General features: G+C 40.9%; 1 protein-coding gene across 7 annotated transcripts in view; it reads left to right on the forward strand.

Moving 5' to 3' along the window:
• Positions 1–19,419, forward strand: part of nav1a (neuron navigator 1a) — a 79,206-nt gene that overhangs the window by 16,422 nt on the left and 43,365 nt on the right. For 6 of the 7 annotated variants that reach the window (XM_086067919.1, XM_086067918.1, XM_086067920.1 and 3 more), the window contains 2 exons: positions 10,008–10,110; positions 11,968–12,294. In XM_086067919.1, the coding sequence (XP_085924045.1) occupies positions 10,008–10,110; positions 11,968–12,294 (430 nt within the window). The remainder of the gene's footprint in view (positions 1–10,007; positions 10,111–11,967; positions 12,295–19,419) is intronic. The other variant, XM_086067922.1, reaches the window with a different exon arrangement.

The raw sequence follows: 19,419 nt of genomic DNA on the forward strand, positions 1-19,419 counted from the left end.
CTGCTAGATCGTAAATATTGTAACCGATCTGTCAAAATTGGCTGCGACTAAAACAGCAAAATGTTGCATGGATACTAGTTATGTCAATCTTCTGCCTTCTTATGTGGCCCAATTGACTAAGCTTTTCTCAAAGGTTACCATTTCATTTGATTCATGAGCAGCTAGCATTGGAGCGAGTGGTTCAGATATGACACACTGACACAGTTTCACAGTCTTACAAATTAATAGCATTTGAGCATATATCCATGTCTTAATGTTTGTTGTCTGCATACCACCTTGGTCTTTCATGGTTAACGCGATTGAAACTAGTGGGGAGTGGGCGTTGTCAGTTGGTAAATAGAGCGTCAGCATATTGAGTCAGGCTCCATTCACAGTGGGCTGCGTATTTAGCCTTGCACCACTCCCTCTCCACCCTCATGTCTGACCTCCAACCTCCCCTTTTATGTCCATTGATCTCCAGGCTACAGACAGATGGTCACCACCTACCTACCACCTCCTCCCCCGTTACCGTGGGCAACATTTAGAAGGAGAGATGAGTAATGTAACCCATTTTGCCAAAGGAAGACAGAAGTAGCAGTTAAAAAAAAAATATTATGCTCTGATAGCATACCTTTTGATATAATCAAATTCTGTTTCGGGTATAGTGTGGGTTGAGGATTGACTTTGCTTGTATTCACAATCCTTGTATTGATGTCAATGGCCACACCTGTATGCCTGAAAGTCAGGTAGGGAGAAGATGAGGAAGGAAGGACAGGAGAGCATGCAGCATGGTAAAAGAGGAACAGAGTGTAAAATAAAGCCTATAAAAAATTTAGATGAAAAAATATCTGTACATAATTATTGTAATAAAAATAATGAATGATTCAGACTCAAATCTGTCCACAGAAGTCGACTGAGGCCTTTTTTCACTCCTGCTATTTTGTCACACAAAGCACAGCAGGTGTGTGGGTGAAGTGTCTGGAGGCGCTCATGAGTTTTTACGTTTGCCTTTGGGAGAGGCTCATTTGTAGCTTGCGCTCTTGCTTGCGGCTGTGGCCTCATCTTTGATCATATCTCCATTTCCATTGGGACGTGCAGCTAATTGCTTTCGGCCCTGCGTGCTCTGTCATATACATTATGTATCGTTCCTCTGCTCCTGTTATGAAATTGATGCTTCCTGTACTGTGTTATATCAGGATAAGTACTAACTTTAACTTGACTTTAGCCTGTTAGCCTTGTCCTGTTTGCTTCTGGCATTGAAATGGGTTCCATCTTGTTTCGTGACAGCCAGCAATATGCGATGTGACAATGTCCTTTCCAGATGAGCCTTTAGCAGTAGGCAAAGCTAATGTAGGACACCACTGAGGTCCAATTGAGATGCGTTGAAATCAAATTGGCCAAATGTCTTGTCTCCAGATGAATATGTGGAGTCCTGACATATCCCTCAACAAAGTAAAACTTCAAAATATCACATCTTTTGTGAATATTAATATAATGAAGTATTGTAATGACTGTAGGCGTATGTCATAGTTTTGGGTCCCACTCAGTATTAATAAACCCAGCAGACCATCAGTGGTCTACTTGTCAGCTGTTGGTCATCTCGCAGGTGCAAAATAATAATGCTAGTGTTTACTAGGGTCGCTGAAGTAAGCCAATCAGAAAATGTCTTTCATTCAGAAGAACGGGCACAGGATATCCAGGATATGAAGACTCATTCAAAGCCTAAAACCATTAGTCAGCCAATTTAGGCTTGATTCAAGATTAGTGTCAGTTTTCCCCTAATAGAGACAATAGGGCATTTCCACCAATGAGTGATTAAGAGATTTTTGTTAATTGGATATAGAGAATTACTGAAATTGATTTGTGGTCCATGAGTAGCAGCTTTGGACTTTGGAGGACTCATCCTCAGAAAATGAAGATTGAAATGAAAAAAAATCAAGTATACACATCCAATGGATGCTTATTAATTGGTTTACCTGTTCTGTTTAATAAACCTCACAAATAAAATTAATTACAGTACCTCAACATTTTTTTTAAATAGGCTGCTGGATTGCCTATAAGTTCAAAAGCATTTCAACCTCAGATGTCTTCTTTTAATGACACCTTGGGGTCCCATCCAGCTACCCTTAATGAGGTGTGTGTGAGAGAGAGAGCAATCCCTCAAGCATTGGCCTTTCTCAGCATGAGAGGATCTGTTCTAAGATCCAGCAAGCACCGAGATTAGTCTTTGCATCAAGATAATGAAAAAGATTCAGCCTCCATTGCACTAATCACAGATCTATGATCCTGGAAAAGGCCGTCAAGTTTAAAGGGCATTACAAGTTAAAGCCTAAAGGACATCTGTTTGGATTGCGATTTGGGTTCATGTGGAGTTTGACTTCACGCAGAGCAGTAGGAGCAGATACTGTAGATTTAGGATAAAGATCTGAAGTGTCATTTTTACATGTGTAATTTCACTGTTGGCTCAGACTGACCACAGAACACAGTAAAAGACAAAGGAGTGACACATGCGTCCTTAAAGGTCGCCTTGAATAATAATGTGACAGTGTGCGCACGCGGGCGTGTTTGTGCACGCGATGGTCTCTCCAGCACCCTTGGCAGTTGTCTGGAGAACAATGAATGCTTCAGAGGAGCGACTTCTGCGTGGGCCACTAGCGGGCTTGTCATATGTTCATAGGGCGCCTACTTTTTGATACTTTTCATGCATACCTAATAGTACGTCTCTCATTTGCTGCTTTCAACATTCCAGTCAGTCATCACATCATCGAGGAGGTAACGACACAACAAATAAACACAAGTTGCGAAGTGAAGTATCCTTTAGGTCCTCCTATCGCTTTTTCAATTCACTCAATTATGATAATAGTTGATGCGACGTAGCACTCTGTCGCCACTCAGGCAAGCAGACGAGACATTTGTGTCGTACAAACAGCAACAATGAATTTTTGAAGGGATCGTATCTCCTTGAGCGATGGTGGATCATAAGCCAATATGGATACATGCATGATTACGCATACAATTTGCTTCCAGCGGTTGTTGCACTTGTGTTTGTGTGCGTTTTGCAATGTGTTGTGGTGATTCTCTACGGACTTAATGTTGGAGCCATTACATTAGTGCTGTCTGCTTCCTGCCATCCTCCACCCAAATTATATTAGAGCACTTCTTGTTTTTGTCTCATCAGCTCTTGCACAACATATACAGTATATACATAATGTATATGTAATAGATGAATGGATGGACGGACGGACGCACTGTATTACATCATATAAACCCACGACTCCCAGTAATGTATTTTTGTCCCTGTACATTTTTGTTACTGGGCAGTTTAGGAATATTGATGCCGGCATTTGTATGATCAGAATTGTGCGAGTGATAAAGGCATAGAAGAGTGTTATGTAGGCCATCTTGTGATGAATACTTAGTATTAGTCTTCTCATTGTGTTCTATTTGTGTATTTCTCTTATGATGTCTCCCGGATAAAAGTGTTCATTGTGACTGGATGCTTGGTGTGCTGCGGGAAGTTGTATATCACACACACTCCAAATATGACGGCTCATCGTCATCATACATGCGTCAGTAGTCCGGGGTGTTATTTGCTTCACTTTTGTTCGAATGTGATAGAGCTGTGTTTTTCAAACTTTTTTTTTACAAGTACCGCCATTATGATCAACATTAACATACAGTAGTGCTTATATATAGGGTGAAGAAAATGACTGAATTTAATTAAAATGTATTTCTGAAAGATTAAATGCAAAGGTGTTTTACTTAAATACTACCGAACCATATTTAACCAATGTTGTCCAGGATTAATCAGTATTACTTAGTATTACTGATTTCTAAGCAGATAGGTCAGAGGTTAAGGAGATGTGGCGCTTGCATTTAATGTTTGCATTTGGTCCAATATTCAGTGCCAGGTTTGGGCTCGTGGGATGAATCAAGGTCTTATCTTTGTGTTAAACTCATCATCACGCTTTTCATTTGTCAGTGTGTGTTCTTGCCAAGAATGGTTGGCATGTTGCTTTATTCTTGTAGAAGCATTTCGGGAATAAATGTGTGTTGGCTTGCATTGCTGATATGATCCGAAATATCAATGGTCACTGATGTGACCCAATGTCTGTTTTCAGTCCCCTTAAAAATACTGGATCATAGAATTTTATTTCAGGGGCATGATCGGGTCCGCATTCTTGTCAGTCCGGTTCTTGTAACTGATAACATTCTTACGTTAGCCTTTTGGTCATGCTACAACCAAACAGAGCTTCCTTGTTTTCTTTCATCATCTAATGTTACGTAACAATTTCTCCACATTTAGAGGCCTATCAGGTGGCTTTCTCGAAAATGAAAGGCTTTTCAGTATCACTTTTTCCACATAGGTTTAGTCATGTGAATGTAGCTTGTACAGACTGTATGTGCAAAGAGGTGCTATTGTGTCATCATCATCATCATCATCATCATCATCACATACTGTATATCACATGTGATCTTCCAAGACTGAGATGACGAGCTCCATCCTGATGAAACAGTCAACCCCCCTTGTGCGTGTTTGTGTTTGTATGTATACTGTACAAGTGTGAGTGTTTGTCCACTCAGTCCAGATGTGCAGGAACGGCAGCATGTTGTAGTGCTTCCTGTTTTGCAAACTGAGGTCACCAGAGAGATGTGACGTGAGTAATGTGGCGCGGTGTGTGATCCTCTCCCAACCCAGAGGTTGTGGGTTCGACCCCATGCATATTGTGACCACGTCGACGTATCCTTGAGCAAGATACTGAACCACCAGTTGCTCCTGATGCCGTCATCAGTAGGTGAATGGGTAGTCGAACGTAAAGCGCTTTGAGTGACTTGTAAGGTGGAAAAGCGCTATATAAATGATGTACCATTTACCATAGAATGGATGAGGATGAGGATGATGACGATGGGTTACTAAAAAGGGGAAGAGAGAATAATGCTGACCAATCATGCTAAGCTTGATCAAGAATTAAAACTAAACATAAAACAAGCAGAATTCCACCTTGCGTATTTAAAACAACCACATAGCTATGACTTCAGTCTGCTAGCTTAATGCTAGCGCTAATTAGCATCCATGGTGTGACGCTTCAACTGTGTACAGTGAATATTATGAATGATCCATTTTAATTGCTATGTAACACTCAAATCTATCCAAATTCTTCATTGCGATGGGGCAAATCATATGACCAGCGTTAAATTGCATTTAAGGTCAAGTGTAACAAGCGCTCTTCTTTTCACATTTCCTGTTTGTTTGATTCCTGTAGGACACTTGCCAAGAGTACGGAATGCTGTAATGACTGTTCAGACCTAAACTGTCCTTGCAAAGTGTATAACTACTTATAAAGAAAAAAAATGTTGGTGCTTTATTGTGTAGCATCAGCAAAGCTCAACCACGCCAATTTATCATTTATGTTATTGCTGAGTAGCCTGAGGAGTTTCTCGTGACAGTAACATGTGTGCGCATGCACATGGACCAGATAAGGCAGAAGAAAAGCATACAAGCAGGCACAATTTCTCAAATCTTCATTCATATTGGGCAAAACAAGTGCTCTTACTGGTGAGCGGCTCAGCAAGGTCAGAAAAGGATGCAGCGCTACTGCACTAAAACATCCGCAAGGCCATAACCATTAGTCTCCCTTTGGGGAGTTTCTATCTCGCTAATGGACAGACGAAACAAGTAACCCAGGGGAGCAAAACAATTTTTTTAGCAATCACACGCCATCTACTTTTAAAGAGGAGAACTTTCCTTACACATGAACGACACTCAAAAGTGTGAACTGTGCGACATCCACCAAACCGAAACAATCTCTCAACAAAATACTTGTGCATTATTATTTCATGATTAAATGTGTGAATCAATTATGAGGACAGAACAATGGCATTTTTTTTTCATGTGTCGGAGCACGTGTTGGCACAAGCTCTATAAAACACATACACTGGCGCTTAAACAAGATCAGTGTGATTCATGTGCACCCCTGGGGCGCAGCCGGCTCTGCCGAGGATATTTGCATTTATAATCCCCCCCCCCCCCTTCCCCAGCATCACCATCCGAAATGCCCCAGCTGGGACCACCGGGGACAGAGCAGATGCTGGCCAGAAAGCCTTTTTACGGACGTGCACTCTCACGCTAGCACATGCACGCTCATCCAGACTGTATCCAATCAATTTGACGCCAATGTTAAGCAAAGCCTCCATTTAGGGTAATTAAAAGTGTCCAATTAACGCTTACATCTGTGTGTGTGTGTGTGTGTGTGTGTGTGGGTGAGTGTGAGTGTGTGTGCGTCGGGGTGGTTAGGGTGTGTTTGGGGCTCATTGTTCCTGTTAAAGCTTTATGCCAGTTGTAATAATCCATGAAATGTAGCTCTTTCCGTATCTCGCTACCTTCTTCAATCTTTTTTACAGTATTTTTATGCTCACTGGCCAGAACATCAACAATCTAATGAGATCCAATACATGGGCCGAATTTGAAAATTCTGCCCAATAGGTCGTTCATAATGAAGCTAAGTGTTTTTTATGTGCTGAAAATGTACCCCTTCTTTATAGATTGTTTGTTGTTTATTTGTGATTATGCGGCATGAGGTGCTCCATCGGTCTAAAAAACATTTACTTGACAGTTATTTGGTTGTGTGTGAGAGTTTTTTGGTGTGGGTCACATACGTCTTTCTTTATGTGTGTAAGAGGTTTTGGATGCACACGAGACATCTTTTTAGTGTGAGAAGATATTTTTGATGAGTGTGAATGTTTTTTTTTAACTGCGAGTGGGAGTGCTTTTAGGTGTGAGAGCCCAAAAATGGTGTGTAAGAAGGGTCTCTCTATGTGAGGTTTTTTGTTTATAAATGTGCAAATTTTGAGGGGGTGTGAGAGGTCTTTTTTATGTTGCATGTGTGATACTTTTTGTGTGAGAGATGTTTTTGAGTGAGAGAGCTTTTTTGGTGGATGAGCGTTACTTTGTATTTTGTTTTATATGATGTGTATGTGTAGGTGTAAGAAGGACATTTTTGTCCTGGGAGAGTTCTGTGTGAGAGGAGCTTTGATGTCCATATGTGAGTTTTTTTATGTTTGTAAGTTTTTGTTGGGTTGTGAGTTTTCTGAGTGTTTTCTTGTATGAGAGGTGCTTTGTTGTCTATGTGTGAGAGTTTTTTGTTCATTAAAATTAATTTTTTGTGTGTGAATGAGATTTTTTTTTATGCTTGTGAGACTTTTTTGTTCCCTTTACAGTTTGTGTTTTTGGTGAGATTTTTTTTTCTTTGTGTAAGAGACTTTTTTTCTGATTGGTGTAAGAGATTTTTTTTTTGTCAGTTATTTTGGTGTGAATGAGAGGTGTTTTCGTTTATGATCGATTTCTTCTGTGTGAGACTTTTTTGTTGTTAGGCAGTTTTTTTTGGGGGGTAAAGGTGAATATAGAGTTTTTGTGTTCTGTACTGATATAGATAACGTGCTCTCATGTGAAGTACGTATCTCTGTTAACGTAGCATGGAGTGAGTGGCCTACGATTGGAGCACATCATTTCCTCACTGCTATTCTTCCCTCGGGGCCGCCTGGTCAATTGTCTGTAGCCGTTTTTCCTTTGGGGGAATCAATCCTTGACCTGGAGTGGTGTGAGCCAAGTGTTCCTCTGTGTGGTGACGTGTGTGTTTGCGCGTGTGAGTGCACACACCACTCATGCATGTTTGCAGTGTTTGCGTCTGCAGCTGCTGTTGCCATCGACACAGTTTGCATCCTCATTCAGCAGCCTTGTTACCTCCATTCATCTCCTCACTTGCCATCTGGGCTTACTTGTTTGAGGCACGGAGTTTAGTGAGATGTATTTCACATTTTGTAGTATGGGATCAAAATGAGCCTTTTTATTTGACAACTGCTATGAAACTTAAATATGAACTACCAATTAAGGGATACATTTTTTTTTTTTTTTATTGAGTTAAGCAGACACAGGTGTCTCGCTGACATTTTTCGTTTTGTTTCCTAACCCTTGCTTCTATTTTGATTCATCTTTTTACTTGTGGGATCAGCTGATCAGTTCAATTGGACTATTGAAGTCTTAATTGTCTCTTTTATCATCCCCACCACACACTTGAATGCACACTAAATAGGAGATCAGAGGTCACAGTGTCTTTATGTATGTGATCTGATACATGTTATTGGTTGTGTACATGTTTGCCACAATCCAGTTGATCAAATCAGAACTCAGAGAATGTAAAAAACAACAACAAATAATTACTCCAAATAATTTCCCATTTTAGTCCTGTGGTATGTGCATCATATTGATTTTCTTTTTGAATCCAATAATGTCCATGATTTCATTGTTAATCATTTAATTTCAATTCATTGCTAAAATTGCGTATTTCATTTTGAATACAGTACATGGGTGAGACAGGAAGTGCGGCAGTGAGCAGCCAGCCTCACCTCGGGTTGCGCGATACCTCACAAAAAAAGCTGATGTAGAAAATTGAAAACAGCGCCATCTTTTTGTTCAGTCTCTCTTCACGTCTCCAATATAATGTTTTCAGACACTTGTAATATGCACTCTGATTTTTCAGTCACACTAATCTTGTGTGTTTTACTGATTGCATAAAACTGCCGATATAACGTAAGGTGAGGCAGACAGTATTCTGCCTCCGCACTGTGGCAGCCATTTCATTTTTTTTTTTACGCAACACTTAGTAATTCAATGAGTGTCCTTTTAAGTTATAATTGCAATGGATAATGTGGCCACTATAAACCACTAGAAATAAGTGTGAATGCTGAAATACAAGTATATAGTTGTTGTTGTTTTTTTTTGCTTGTTCGTTTTAATTCAGATCTGCCTGTTAATTTAATGGAAAATTTGGCACTATGTTTGGCTCATAGATTTGTAAATCCAACTGTAATTCATGCCTCACCGGCCATGAACCTCACTGCGCGCCACTTTCACAGATGAGTTATTTTCACATTGAAAAGTTGGAAGTGCAACATGCCTGCCCTCAGGCACTATTTCAACTTTTAAATGACTTGCAAATACAAAACAATAACAAATCCTCAAATTGGGATTGCCTGTGTGTGTTTATATTTATTTACACTTTATTCACTATTCAGTCACTCAAACACAGTGCTTGCTGTTTAGAGTTGCTCTTTTAGGACAACCATTTTTCATTTGCCAAAATTAATTATTTGTACCACTGTCCCGTTTCAAGGTTCAGATATCGAAGCAGCTTTCCTGGAAACATGGAGGTGTGGTGTCAGTGTCGCTGAGCGCCTGAACCCTTTTCCATGTTATTTAAAGACGATTTATATTTTATTGTCCCTCGCTGCATCTTCTACTACCAGGAAAGCCCCTGGGGGGAGTGTTTAAAAAAACAAATGCCCACACGCAAACATACACACACACGATAAACAGATGCACACCATAAATTTTTGCAGCCAAAGTAGATTACAGAATAATTGGGAGTGAGACAAATGCCATCATGAAACCCAGTGAGAGGATTTTGGTTTATTTTCTGATAGCCAAAGTGTCACAAGTTCATTTAAAGGACACTGTGACATTTAAAGGACACTGTGACATTGTATGTGATATTGTTTCCTCTTTTTTTGTTTTTTCTCTGTTTTTTTTGTTGTTGTTCACATTATACGATACAAAAGACAGAACCACATTTGAAGTTGCCGATGGCGGTACAGTTGCCACGTGGTTTGCACATCTGCCTCACAGTTCTGAGTTTGGTATTTTGAATCCGGGCTCCTGCCTTCCTGGTTGCAGTTTGGATGTTCTTCCTGTGCTTGTGTGGGTTTTCTCCACGTACTTTAAGTACACGTACTTGACAACTCTAAATTGTCCTCGCAGGTTGTTTGTCTACATGTGACCTATGATTGGTTGCCAACCAGTTCAGGGGGTATCCAGAGTCAACTAGGATAAACTCCTCCCCATCCGTGAACCTCATGAGGATAAGCAGTATAGAAAATGGATGGATGGATTTTGTCTGTGTTAAAAAATGCTGCAATGTGGCCTTTCATGTCTAAAAATATCCCTTTGTGTTTGTTTGCGTGCATGGCTGCAGACCCAGAATCCCAGAGGAAGAAGACCGTGCAAAATGTTTTGGACCTACGACAAAACCTGGAGGAAACTATGACCAGCCTGAGAGGGGTTCCGCTGGGCCACAGGTCAGACACATGCGCACACACGCACACACACATATCCACACGGAAATGAAAAGGAAAAAAATTCCCACAATACTCTTAGTAATTTTCAAGTCAAAAATGTTCTTTACAATATGTTCTATGCACCCGGACTCATTTAAACACGGCATTGAAAATTACATCACAGTGCTTAAATAACTCATTTGCTCCCAAAAACGTATACATATGTTCTATTTTAAATGTTTTAAGTATCTTAAAGACGTATTTATAAGTTTTTTTGGGGGGTGGGGGGTGTTATGCTAGAGCACACAGAAGGCTTTGATACAGTGCCTGAACTGCAGAGAACGGGTGAAGCAATGGTAATAATTACAAAAACGGCCAACAGGTGGCAGCAGAATATAAGAGATCAACCAGGGCCAAGTTGCAACAAGCTGTTTTCCCCAGTGTTTTAAACATATTTGTGAATAATGATGAAACTTAGCTATATTGTAATGCTAATTGCTGCAAAACTGAAACAGATAGAAATATACTTTTGGTCTTGATGAAAGAAGAAACTCATCTTTGCTATAAAAACATTCCATGTTTTTATAGCAAAATAACACTATATTCTGTGGGCCTTGCAAAATCAGTCAAAATCCAGTTAAAGCCGGGAGCGAAGGAGGGTTGCTTCAGTGAAAATGGCTGGGAGTGAATGAGTTAAGGGCTCAACTTGCAAAGGTCACATGACCAAACCCAGAAAAGATGTTTGCTGTTATGGTCGTTATCCAAGCCCTTAATAGGCACTATGATGTCATTTTCAGTTGACAGCAAATGACAAAATGGCCACCCCCTGAGATGGATAAAAAACAGTGATTTTTTCTGCTTAATTCGTATTCCATAAAGGCAATAGTAATCAAAGACGAATGGGGGCACATAGAACATATTATTGTAAAGAAAATGTTTAGCATGACTTCCCTTTCATCTCCCCGCAATCCCTTTTTTTATCAGTTACCAAATAAAAGAAACCTTTTAGGTTGTCATTCAGCGCCTACTCTGCATTGCTGCCACTCAATTCAGGCAGATTAGCTTAACGCTGCACACTCATGGCTCACAAAGACACCCGCTAATACGCACGCGTTTCCTCTCCTTTTCTCTGCTTGGGTTTTGGAAGTCAGCGTGTGTGTAGCTTTCATCCTTGGGTGCGTGCCTCACCTGTCACGCGTCCTCTCTCACGCTGTCTTGCCCTTCAGTGTTGAGCTCCCGACATGAAGAAGAGCAAATCAGCAGATGCTTCACTGCTGGAATACATTTTCTTCACTTTTCATACCAGGCTGTGCTGTAATAACCTTGCATCGCTTTTATGTCTCTCACTCAAGATTGACTGATTATTTAATATGAGCAGATTATGACAGGTGTGTTTTGCTCGTCAAACTTGGCAGTCGCAAACCAATCAGAGGACGGAAAATTTTTGATATTTTTGCGGGCCAGCCAATTTGAAATCTGAAAAAAAAAAAATTAATAATAATCCTAAATACCGATGTACATTTAACTTACATCAGCCAGCACATTAGATTGACAAGGAAGCATACATAAGCTTAAACCTGATTGGACCAAAAATGTAACATCCACTTAGACGTATTGGAAGAAGTGCAGTCAAGAGAAATGCTACTAAAATGGCTGTTGAGAATGAATGAATACAATTCCATGGAACAAATAATAGAATTTCAGTTGTAAACATTTCACAACATTACAGCGTTACAATCTAATGAGAAAAACCTTTTTGAGTTTTTTTTTTTTGACATAATACTGGACAGTTGCAGTCAAAATTTTGATAAGAAAGACCAGAATGGCAATCTTATTTTTTGTTTTCCATCATCAAAGTCCGTCTTTCTCATTCTATAGCTGTTTGGCGGGGACCGTGTGCTACGACAGTGATGAAGCTGCTGCGTTTTCCATTTCCAGTCTATCCAATCGCTCCTCCCCACTGTCGTGGCGCCACGGCCAAGCGAGCCCGCGTCTGCAGGCCGGCGACGCCCCATCTATGGTCAACACCCAATCGGACCTTGGCCTTCGGATCAGCCACACCTCCCGCATCCACCTCATCGAAGATCTGGACGAAGCGGATCCGTCCCTGCTGAAAGGAGATTACCTGAGCGATAGTGACCTGGGTGGGAAAAGCCCCAATGAGGATGATGAAGAGGACGTGGATATCGGTGATCTTGGGAATGGGTGAGTTGTATTTTGCTTGTCTAATTGTGACGTGAAGACCTGCCGTGTCTTATGAGCAGCTTGGAAAGTCGTTTGGGAATCACAAGACATGAGTTACAGCCTGCCTGCCGTGAGGTGACGACTTGCTACTTGATGAGGATAAGCTAGTAGATAGACCCTTTTCACCATGATGAACACGTGTACTTCCAGGTGGCAAAAACTCTGATTGCGCCACAAGTAAGCAAGGCCTTAAATGTCATTTGACCACAAGGCAGAGCAATTGAGAAAAACAGGTTGAATGGCTTGAATGATGATTTTAGGCTTCTTCTCCACCTCCAGAGTTTGAACGTGTCAAGAGTTAGTTGAAAAGTAGATGTTGGTGATCATCATCATTTTCAGTTCTAGTCAGCAGTAGTCCATCACTGTCTTCCAACTGCAAGTATCCTGGCGTTTATTGTTTACATTGACGAAAGGTCTTTAGTGTGTGTTAATTTTTATTGGCATACACAGTGCTCAGCGTATATGAGTACACCCCCTTCGAAAAATGTCAATATTTTATCCAGTATCTCAATGAATATAAGAACAGTTTCCAAAATTTTGACAATATGTCTTCTGTAGAATATGCGCTTAACTCACTACATGAAATTAAGATTGTTGTATAGATTGATGTATAGATGACAAAATCCTTAACTAATGCGAAAAATGAATGCATCCCACAACAAAAACGACGACATCTAGTATGTTCGATGACCAGGTTTGGGAGGGTTACTTTTGAAATGTAATTCATTACAGTTACAAGTTACCTGCTAAAAAATGTAGCTAGTAACGTAATCCGAGTACCATAATATTAAAGTAATGTAACTGCATTACTTTTGAATTACTCCAATATTGAGTATGCTAAATATCACCACAATATACAGTATATTCTTTACAATGTATGATGATAGATAGATAGTCAGTCAGTCAGTCATCCAATGAGGATGACGATGTGTGACATCAACTGCAAAATGAACTCTTATCCCAGTCACAAGTTTAGCCGTGTGTATGTTGTGTATGATGTTTTAATAGTGAAATGGTGGGAGGAAGATTTGTTTGGAAGGTGTAACTCACATTATGGTTGTAGGCTAGCGGGCTGGCTAGCAAGAAGCTACAGCGCGTAGCATGCCGCTGGACCCTTAGCTCAAACTTTCGCTCCGAGTAAGTTACAGTGAATACCGGTCGCCATTTCCTCCTCCCGTCAGTGAAGCTTTTTCAAACTGCCCGCGTGTGGAGGACACGACTAGTCAGTTCGTTCGTTCATTCCCACCTCCCCGACATGTAGCAACGGTCCCACCCGCGCGGACGTGCACGCGCTCTCTCTCGCTCTGTCCTTCTCTCTCTCTCTCTCTCTCCCTCTTTCGCAGTCTCTCTCATCGTAGAAATTGTAATCCCTCAAAGTAATCCCCATTTTCAATAAATTTACCTGTAATCTGATTACATGTTTTTTCCTGTGGAATACATTTTAAAAAAAAAAATGCAATCTGATTACGTAACGGCGGTACATGTATTCCGCTACTCCCCAAGCCTGTCGATGGCCTCCATGACATTTATCGATAGCAACATGTCTGCTAGGCCTGGAATTAACAAATTGTCTTTTTATGTATTATATATATTTATATACTTATTTGTACAGAATGTTCTTTAAGAAATTTAAGAAAACTACTTTTTGTGTGTACCAATAAACAAATCTTGTTTGCAATCAATGGCCCACACTTGTGGGAGTATTTTGTAGTATAGTATTCCATAGCAAATCTTGATTCTGAAAGGAATGTCATTCTTACAATTTGTTGGGGTGTACTTATTTATGTTGAGCACTGTATATGTTTTGTTTTGTTTCTTTGTGAATTTGGAGCGCTTCGATGTGAAAGGTTTGTATGCCAAGTGCAAAGAAAAACACATTCGCTCACTGTCAAGTGTGACTGTGGCCTTGGTGTATGTGTGAAGCTTTGTGAGATCCTGCAACTAAAATCCCACAGCTGGCCATGCACTGACATTTCCATGGTAACCACAAAAATGCATCCCTTCGTCATTCAGTTGCGACACAATCCAGGTCCCTGTTGCATTTTATAGCTGCTTCATTCATTTATGGACAGAGGTTGAGCAGACTTTAGCCCTCCGCGCCATAGCTGTAACTTTTCCAGAAAGCAGCAAAGGGGGGAACAAGTCTTAAAAGCCAAAGGTGAAAGCTCAGTTTATCACAAAAGTCTGCTTTTGCCACTAGGGGGCAGTGCTACTGTTCTATTTTTTTCTCTCTCCTTAGCCAGCCTGTCAACGTCAAGTAGCTTCATCCTTATTCTCCTGCATCTCATATTTTATTGCACACTCTCATTTCTTATTCATAAAGGACTCAAGGTCATACACAGGTCACAGCCCATGGCATTTGTGGCTACTGTATAATATGCATCACAATGACACATGTTCTTTGTTTGGGTTATGTAGAAATCTCTTTGTTATGAATGGAGAGGAGAACGTGTTGTTTGGCCTCATAAAACATACACTGTAAATTAAAATTATAGCCATGGTGTGTCTCAGAGTGACTCATCGGACTGACACTGTATCACGTTGTACTTTTGGTTTGTTTAGGGTGACTGTACCATGACCTGTCTGCACTCTCTTAGTCAGGCACCCCTCAAGTCGCTTATCCATTTCCTGTGCAGGGCCTCTGCCTGTCTGCTGAGTTCCACACATCTGGATCATAGAACCCTCCCTTATACCCCCCCCCCCCCCAAAAAAAAAAACCTCGACACACACGCTCACTGACACCCACACCCACATCGTTCTCACACGCATGATGGGGGATCACCGGGAGGTCATACCCGTGTGTGTGCGTAAAGTTAATAATGAACACGGACGAGGTGTGGCCCATTGTCAAGTAACGGATTCTGGCCTGGAAATGTGTTTGCTCGTGAGGAATTGTGACATGTGTAAATGTGACATAAATCATTGATTGCGAAAGTAGGTCTTGGCTTTGCTGGAACATCATTCGTCATGTCTGCAATTTTGGAAGCCGCTCTAATCCAGTGTTGGGATTTGGTGCTCAGCATAGATTCTTTTCTCACTTAAATCCAGTTCACATTTCAACAAGCAGCGCAAACGCACACACACACACACACACACACACACAAACATGTGTGACCGCATGAGCGTGCCGCTTGTTTTCTGCCCCGCTGGATGCAGACGATTTGGTTTCGGCCCGCTTGCGCTCTCACCCTCAACCGTCTCCCATTAGTAAACTCAAGCGTTTCCATGGTTACCCTGCGAAACAAGCTGCTTCATTGCAACGGCTTCGTAAATTATGAATGCATTCATGTGGCACAGGACGTACAATACGTGCGCAAATTTCACTGAAGCTTGCTCTCGTGTGTTGGAAATGTGTGCGCACTTATTAAATTGCATCGTTTTATATAACGTATTCCTATTGTCTTTGTGCAAAAGTAGAAGTGGGCTCTTCTGCTTTAATCGTGTTTCACAGTACAGGGAAGTGAAAGAGGCGAGAAGGCTTTTTACGACAGTGTGGATATGTAATTGTTTTCATTCTTGAATGAGGCTTGTTTGTAATTAATGAAGAAGGCCTTTGCTTTCTTTTAGCCCGAAACTGTCCGTTATTATTTGCCTTTGATTAGTTTTAACTCACTCGAATTTGTCATTTAATTCCAAATCTGTGTGTGTGCGTGTGCGAGAGAAAGAGAAAGAGAAAGAGAAAGAGAAAGATTTTTGATTTTGAAAAATTTGCCGCTCTTATTTACATTATTTTCCTAACACCACATGTCACAAAACCTATCCAAATCTCCTGCTCTCTTGTAAAAACTAAAATCAATAAAGAGTCTGGACTTTATCAACTTTTTACACAGAACCGTGAAAGAGAAAGAGAAAGAGAAAGAGAAAGAAAGATGGAGAGTATATTTGTGAGTTTGTGTCACTGTGTTTGTGCTTGCATGTTTATATACTATATATAAACAAGGTAAGAAAAGGTGAACTCTACCCCCATCTGCTGGCCAACTAAGAACTAATCCTTCATTTATGCACACACATACACACTCCCAGGGATTCCCTCCTGATGAGAACAAGCTCCATCATACTATGAGTCAGACTGCTGGCCGCTTGGCCCCCCCTCCTCCCCAAAAGCAACTCAGCCCCACCCTGTATGCTCACACAGTGTGAGTGATGATCATATTTTTATGAGAAGCTGTGAGTGAAAGGGAGAAAACATTGACAGGGACGCAGCTAGTGCCACATAGATAAAGGAATACTATGTTATTTGGGACACCCAGCAATCACACCTGCAGGAAAATAAAAATGCAAGAAAAAGTGACATGAAAATAAAGCAAAACCAAAATGTGCCCACACCAATGTTGTCCACTGGAATTGTTTGGTAAAATAACAGAAACATTTGCTAGGAGCTCTGGAAAAGATGATTTCTTGCAAAAAGAAAAAGCGACCATCTGTCTTTTACACATTTGTCACTCACACCCTATTATCTTCACCAATGGCTAGGCTTTATCTGACCACCATTTTGCCTTCTCACATTCCAGGTAAATGGTCCCATCTGACGTTGTCATCCTCCCATTCAACCAAACAGGAACTATCCCCAATTACAAACATAAACAATCAGTCATAATTCAGTTTTAGGCAAGTCAGAAAGTCTGAGAATATCGAACAATATAGAGAAGACATTAAGACACGCTAACATTGTAAAAATGAATGTCCACTCTGTCATAGTGTAATATCCATTGCTGTAAAAACCTTACAGAAATATGAAAAATATATTTGTATAACAGAACACATATATACACACATAAACGTCCACCCTGTCAGCAATCTCACATATTATGCTGTCTGTGGGCTTGCAGTTAACTCATTCACTCCCAGCCATTTTCACTGAAGCAACCCCCTTCGCTCCCAGCTGTTTTACTAGATTTTGACTGATTTTTCAAGGCCCACAGAATATTGTGTTCTATTGCTATAAAAACATGGAACCTACCAAAAGAAAGATTAGTCTCTTCTTTCATCAGGAACAAAAAAATATATTCTATCTGTTTCCATTTTGCAGCAATTAGCATTAGAATGTATCTAACAGTGGGAAAAATAGCTTTTTGCAACATGACCCTGGTTGATCTCTTATACTCTGCTGCCACCTGCTGACCGTTTTTGTAATAACTACCATTGCGTCAAGCATTCAGGTTAGTGTGCTCTAGCGTAAAAAAAAAATATAAATCCATTAAAACGTATAAATACGTCTTTGGGAGCATAGTAATATTGAAAACGGATCAAATGTTCACGTTTTTGGGAGCAAATTAGTTGTTGTTTTTTTATGCAGGATCTTGACCAATATGCATTTCAACACAGCATATCGTCTACCTTATACAATGAATATGAAGTTAAATGGGAAATCTCAACTTGTTTGTTGTGAAATCAAGAAATCTCAAAGGCATCTTCAAGTGTTATTCACTATTTTGTGATTTGGTGCCCTGTACATTAAATTGAATGGAATTGAAAACTGAATGCAGCCGACATGCCGTGCGATTACCGTGAAAAGTTGTCAGCAGACAGTTTGTGGTTTGTGGCTTATCAAGAGGTTGACAGCACGCGTGTTGCGCTTGTCAGTTCCAACCTGCCTCCTCTCCTGAGGGCCTTGATGACTTCATGCACTTCTCCTTGGAGTCCGTTTGCTCAGTGCGGCGTGTAATCAATGACTTGGCCCGTCAATATACGTAGCAGCACCCCTTCCCGTCTCTTCTTTTCCATTGTTATTGCAGCACACCTGGGGTAACAACGTTCTCAAAAACATTTTAAAATCTCACGATGTCAAATAGTAATTGTGAAGAATATTTAGCATATTTGCCCGTTTTCCTGAATGATGATGTAACTGGCACCATCTGTAACAGGCAGGGTGCCGCTGACAAACAATAATGACGTTAATCTGCTAAAGTGGCACAAAGGAAGCTCCCGCACATGTACACGTCGCAGAAATACACAAACACGTGAGCAGATTTGCCAGAGAGTAACATATGGGGCTGCGGGAGGATTTGAAGGCCTACACCCACCCCCACCCCTTTTCCTGACACCTCCCTTTTCACTGAGAACCCTCGTATTCTTTTTGTCTTGCACGCACTGTTGCAGAAACATTTTATTGCTAACGACTTAGAACACACAGCATGTTTTCAAGACCAAACGTGACAAACTGCTTTTAGGAGTGTTTACACTGCTGAATAAAGCATAGATCGGTTTGCTTTATCTCTCTCATCAGTGTCCACACACGCATGCATAAATTCACATACGCGCCCTTGACGTTGGCGGTCAAGTCTAGTTGACTGCGGTCAGTTGTTGCAGGAATGCTTGGATAACACTCCTGTCTGGTCCCCGCGCGGATTTGTTTAGTTTAAAAACACGCTATCTTGATATTGTGAAACATTCTGTTGTAGAACGAAAAGCACATGTTCATGCAGTCTGTGACGGCGGCTGATTTTAAGGTCCACTCCGAAGGGGGTCTCGCACAAGGCTGCTAAAACTCTGTCAATATGACGGCATAGTCATTGATACTCCCTGGCTTTCTGATGCCCATGCTTAAAACGGAAAAATCGAACCGTGGGACTTGCTCACCCAGCTATACGAGGTATCCGCCATAGTGTGTGCGTGCGTGCGTGTGTGGAGGACCCCCGCTTAGTTCAGAGAGATGTGTTACCATGTCAACATATGACTAAGCAGTTGCAATAAACATGGTGCGTGTGAGGTGGCTCAGAAGTTCAAAGGTCACGACTTTTGTCTGGCCATCCAATTATATCACATTTCCTTCAAGGAAAGAGGCAAATCTCGCTTTTCCGCTCCATGTTATTATGATCAATTTCAAGCAAAGGTGAAGGATGGAAAGTGGTTGGAAAAAAAGCAACTGATGAGGAACTTGATGCTCTCTAAACAAGCTTCAAAAATATCATCACGTTTCAAGCCAATCGCTGAGTCAACAACTAAATCTGTTAGTGGCAGATTAGGACAAAAAGAACGAGATGTTCTTGCATGAGAGGTGCAATGGTTGGAATATTTCATATTGTGATTATAGTGACCATATTGTCTTTGCCAACTGTTCACTGCTAAAGCAATAATGCTCCAAAA

This window comes from Leptonotus elevatus, chromosome 2, assembly GCF_054856555.1.
Source record: "Leptonotus elevatus isolate MCC_2025b chromosome 2, RoL_Lele_1.0, whole genome shotgun sequence".
Taxonomy (NCBI): domain Eukaryota; kingdom Metazoa; phylum Chordata; class Actinopteri; order Syngnathiformes; family Syngnathidae; genus Leptonotus; species Leptonotus elevatus.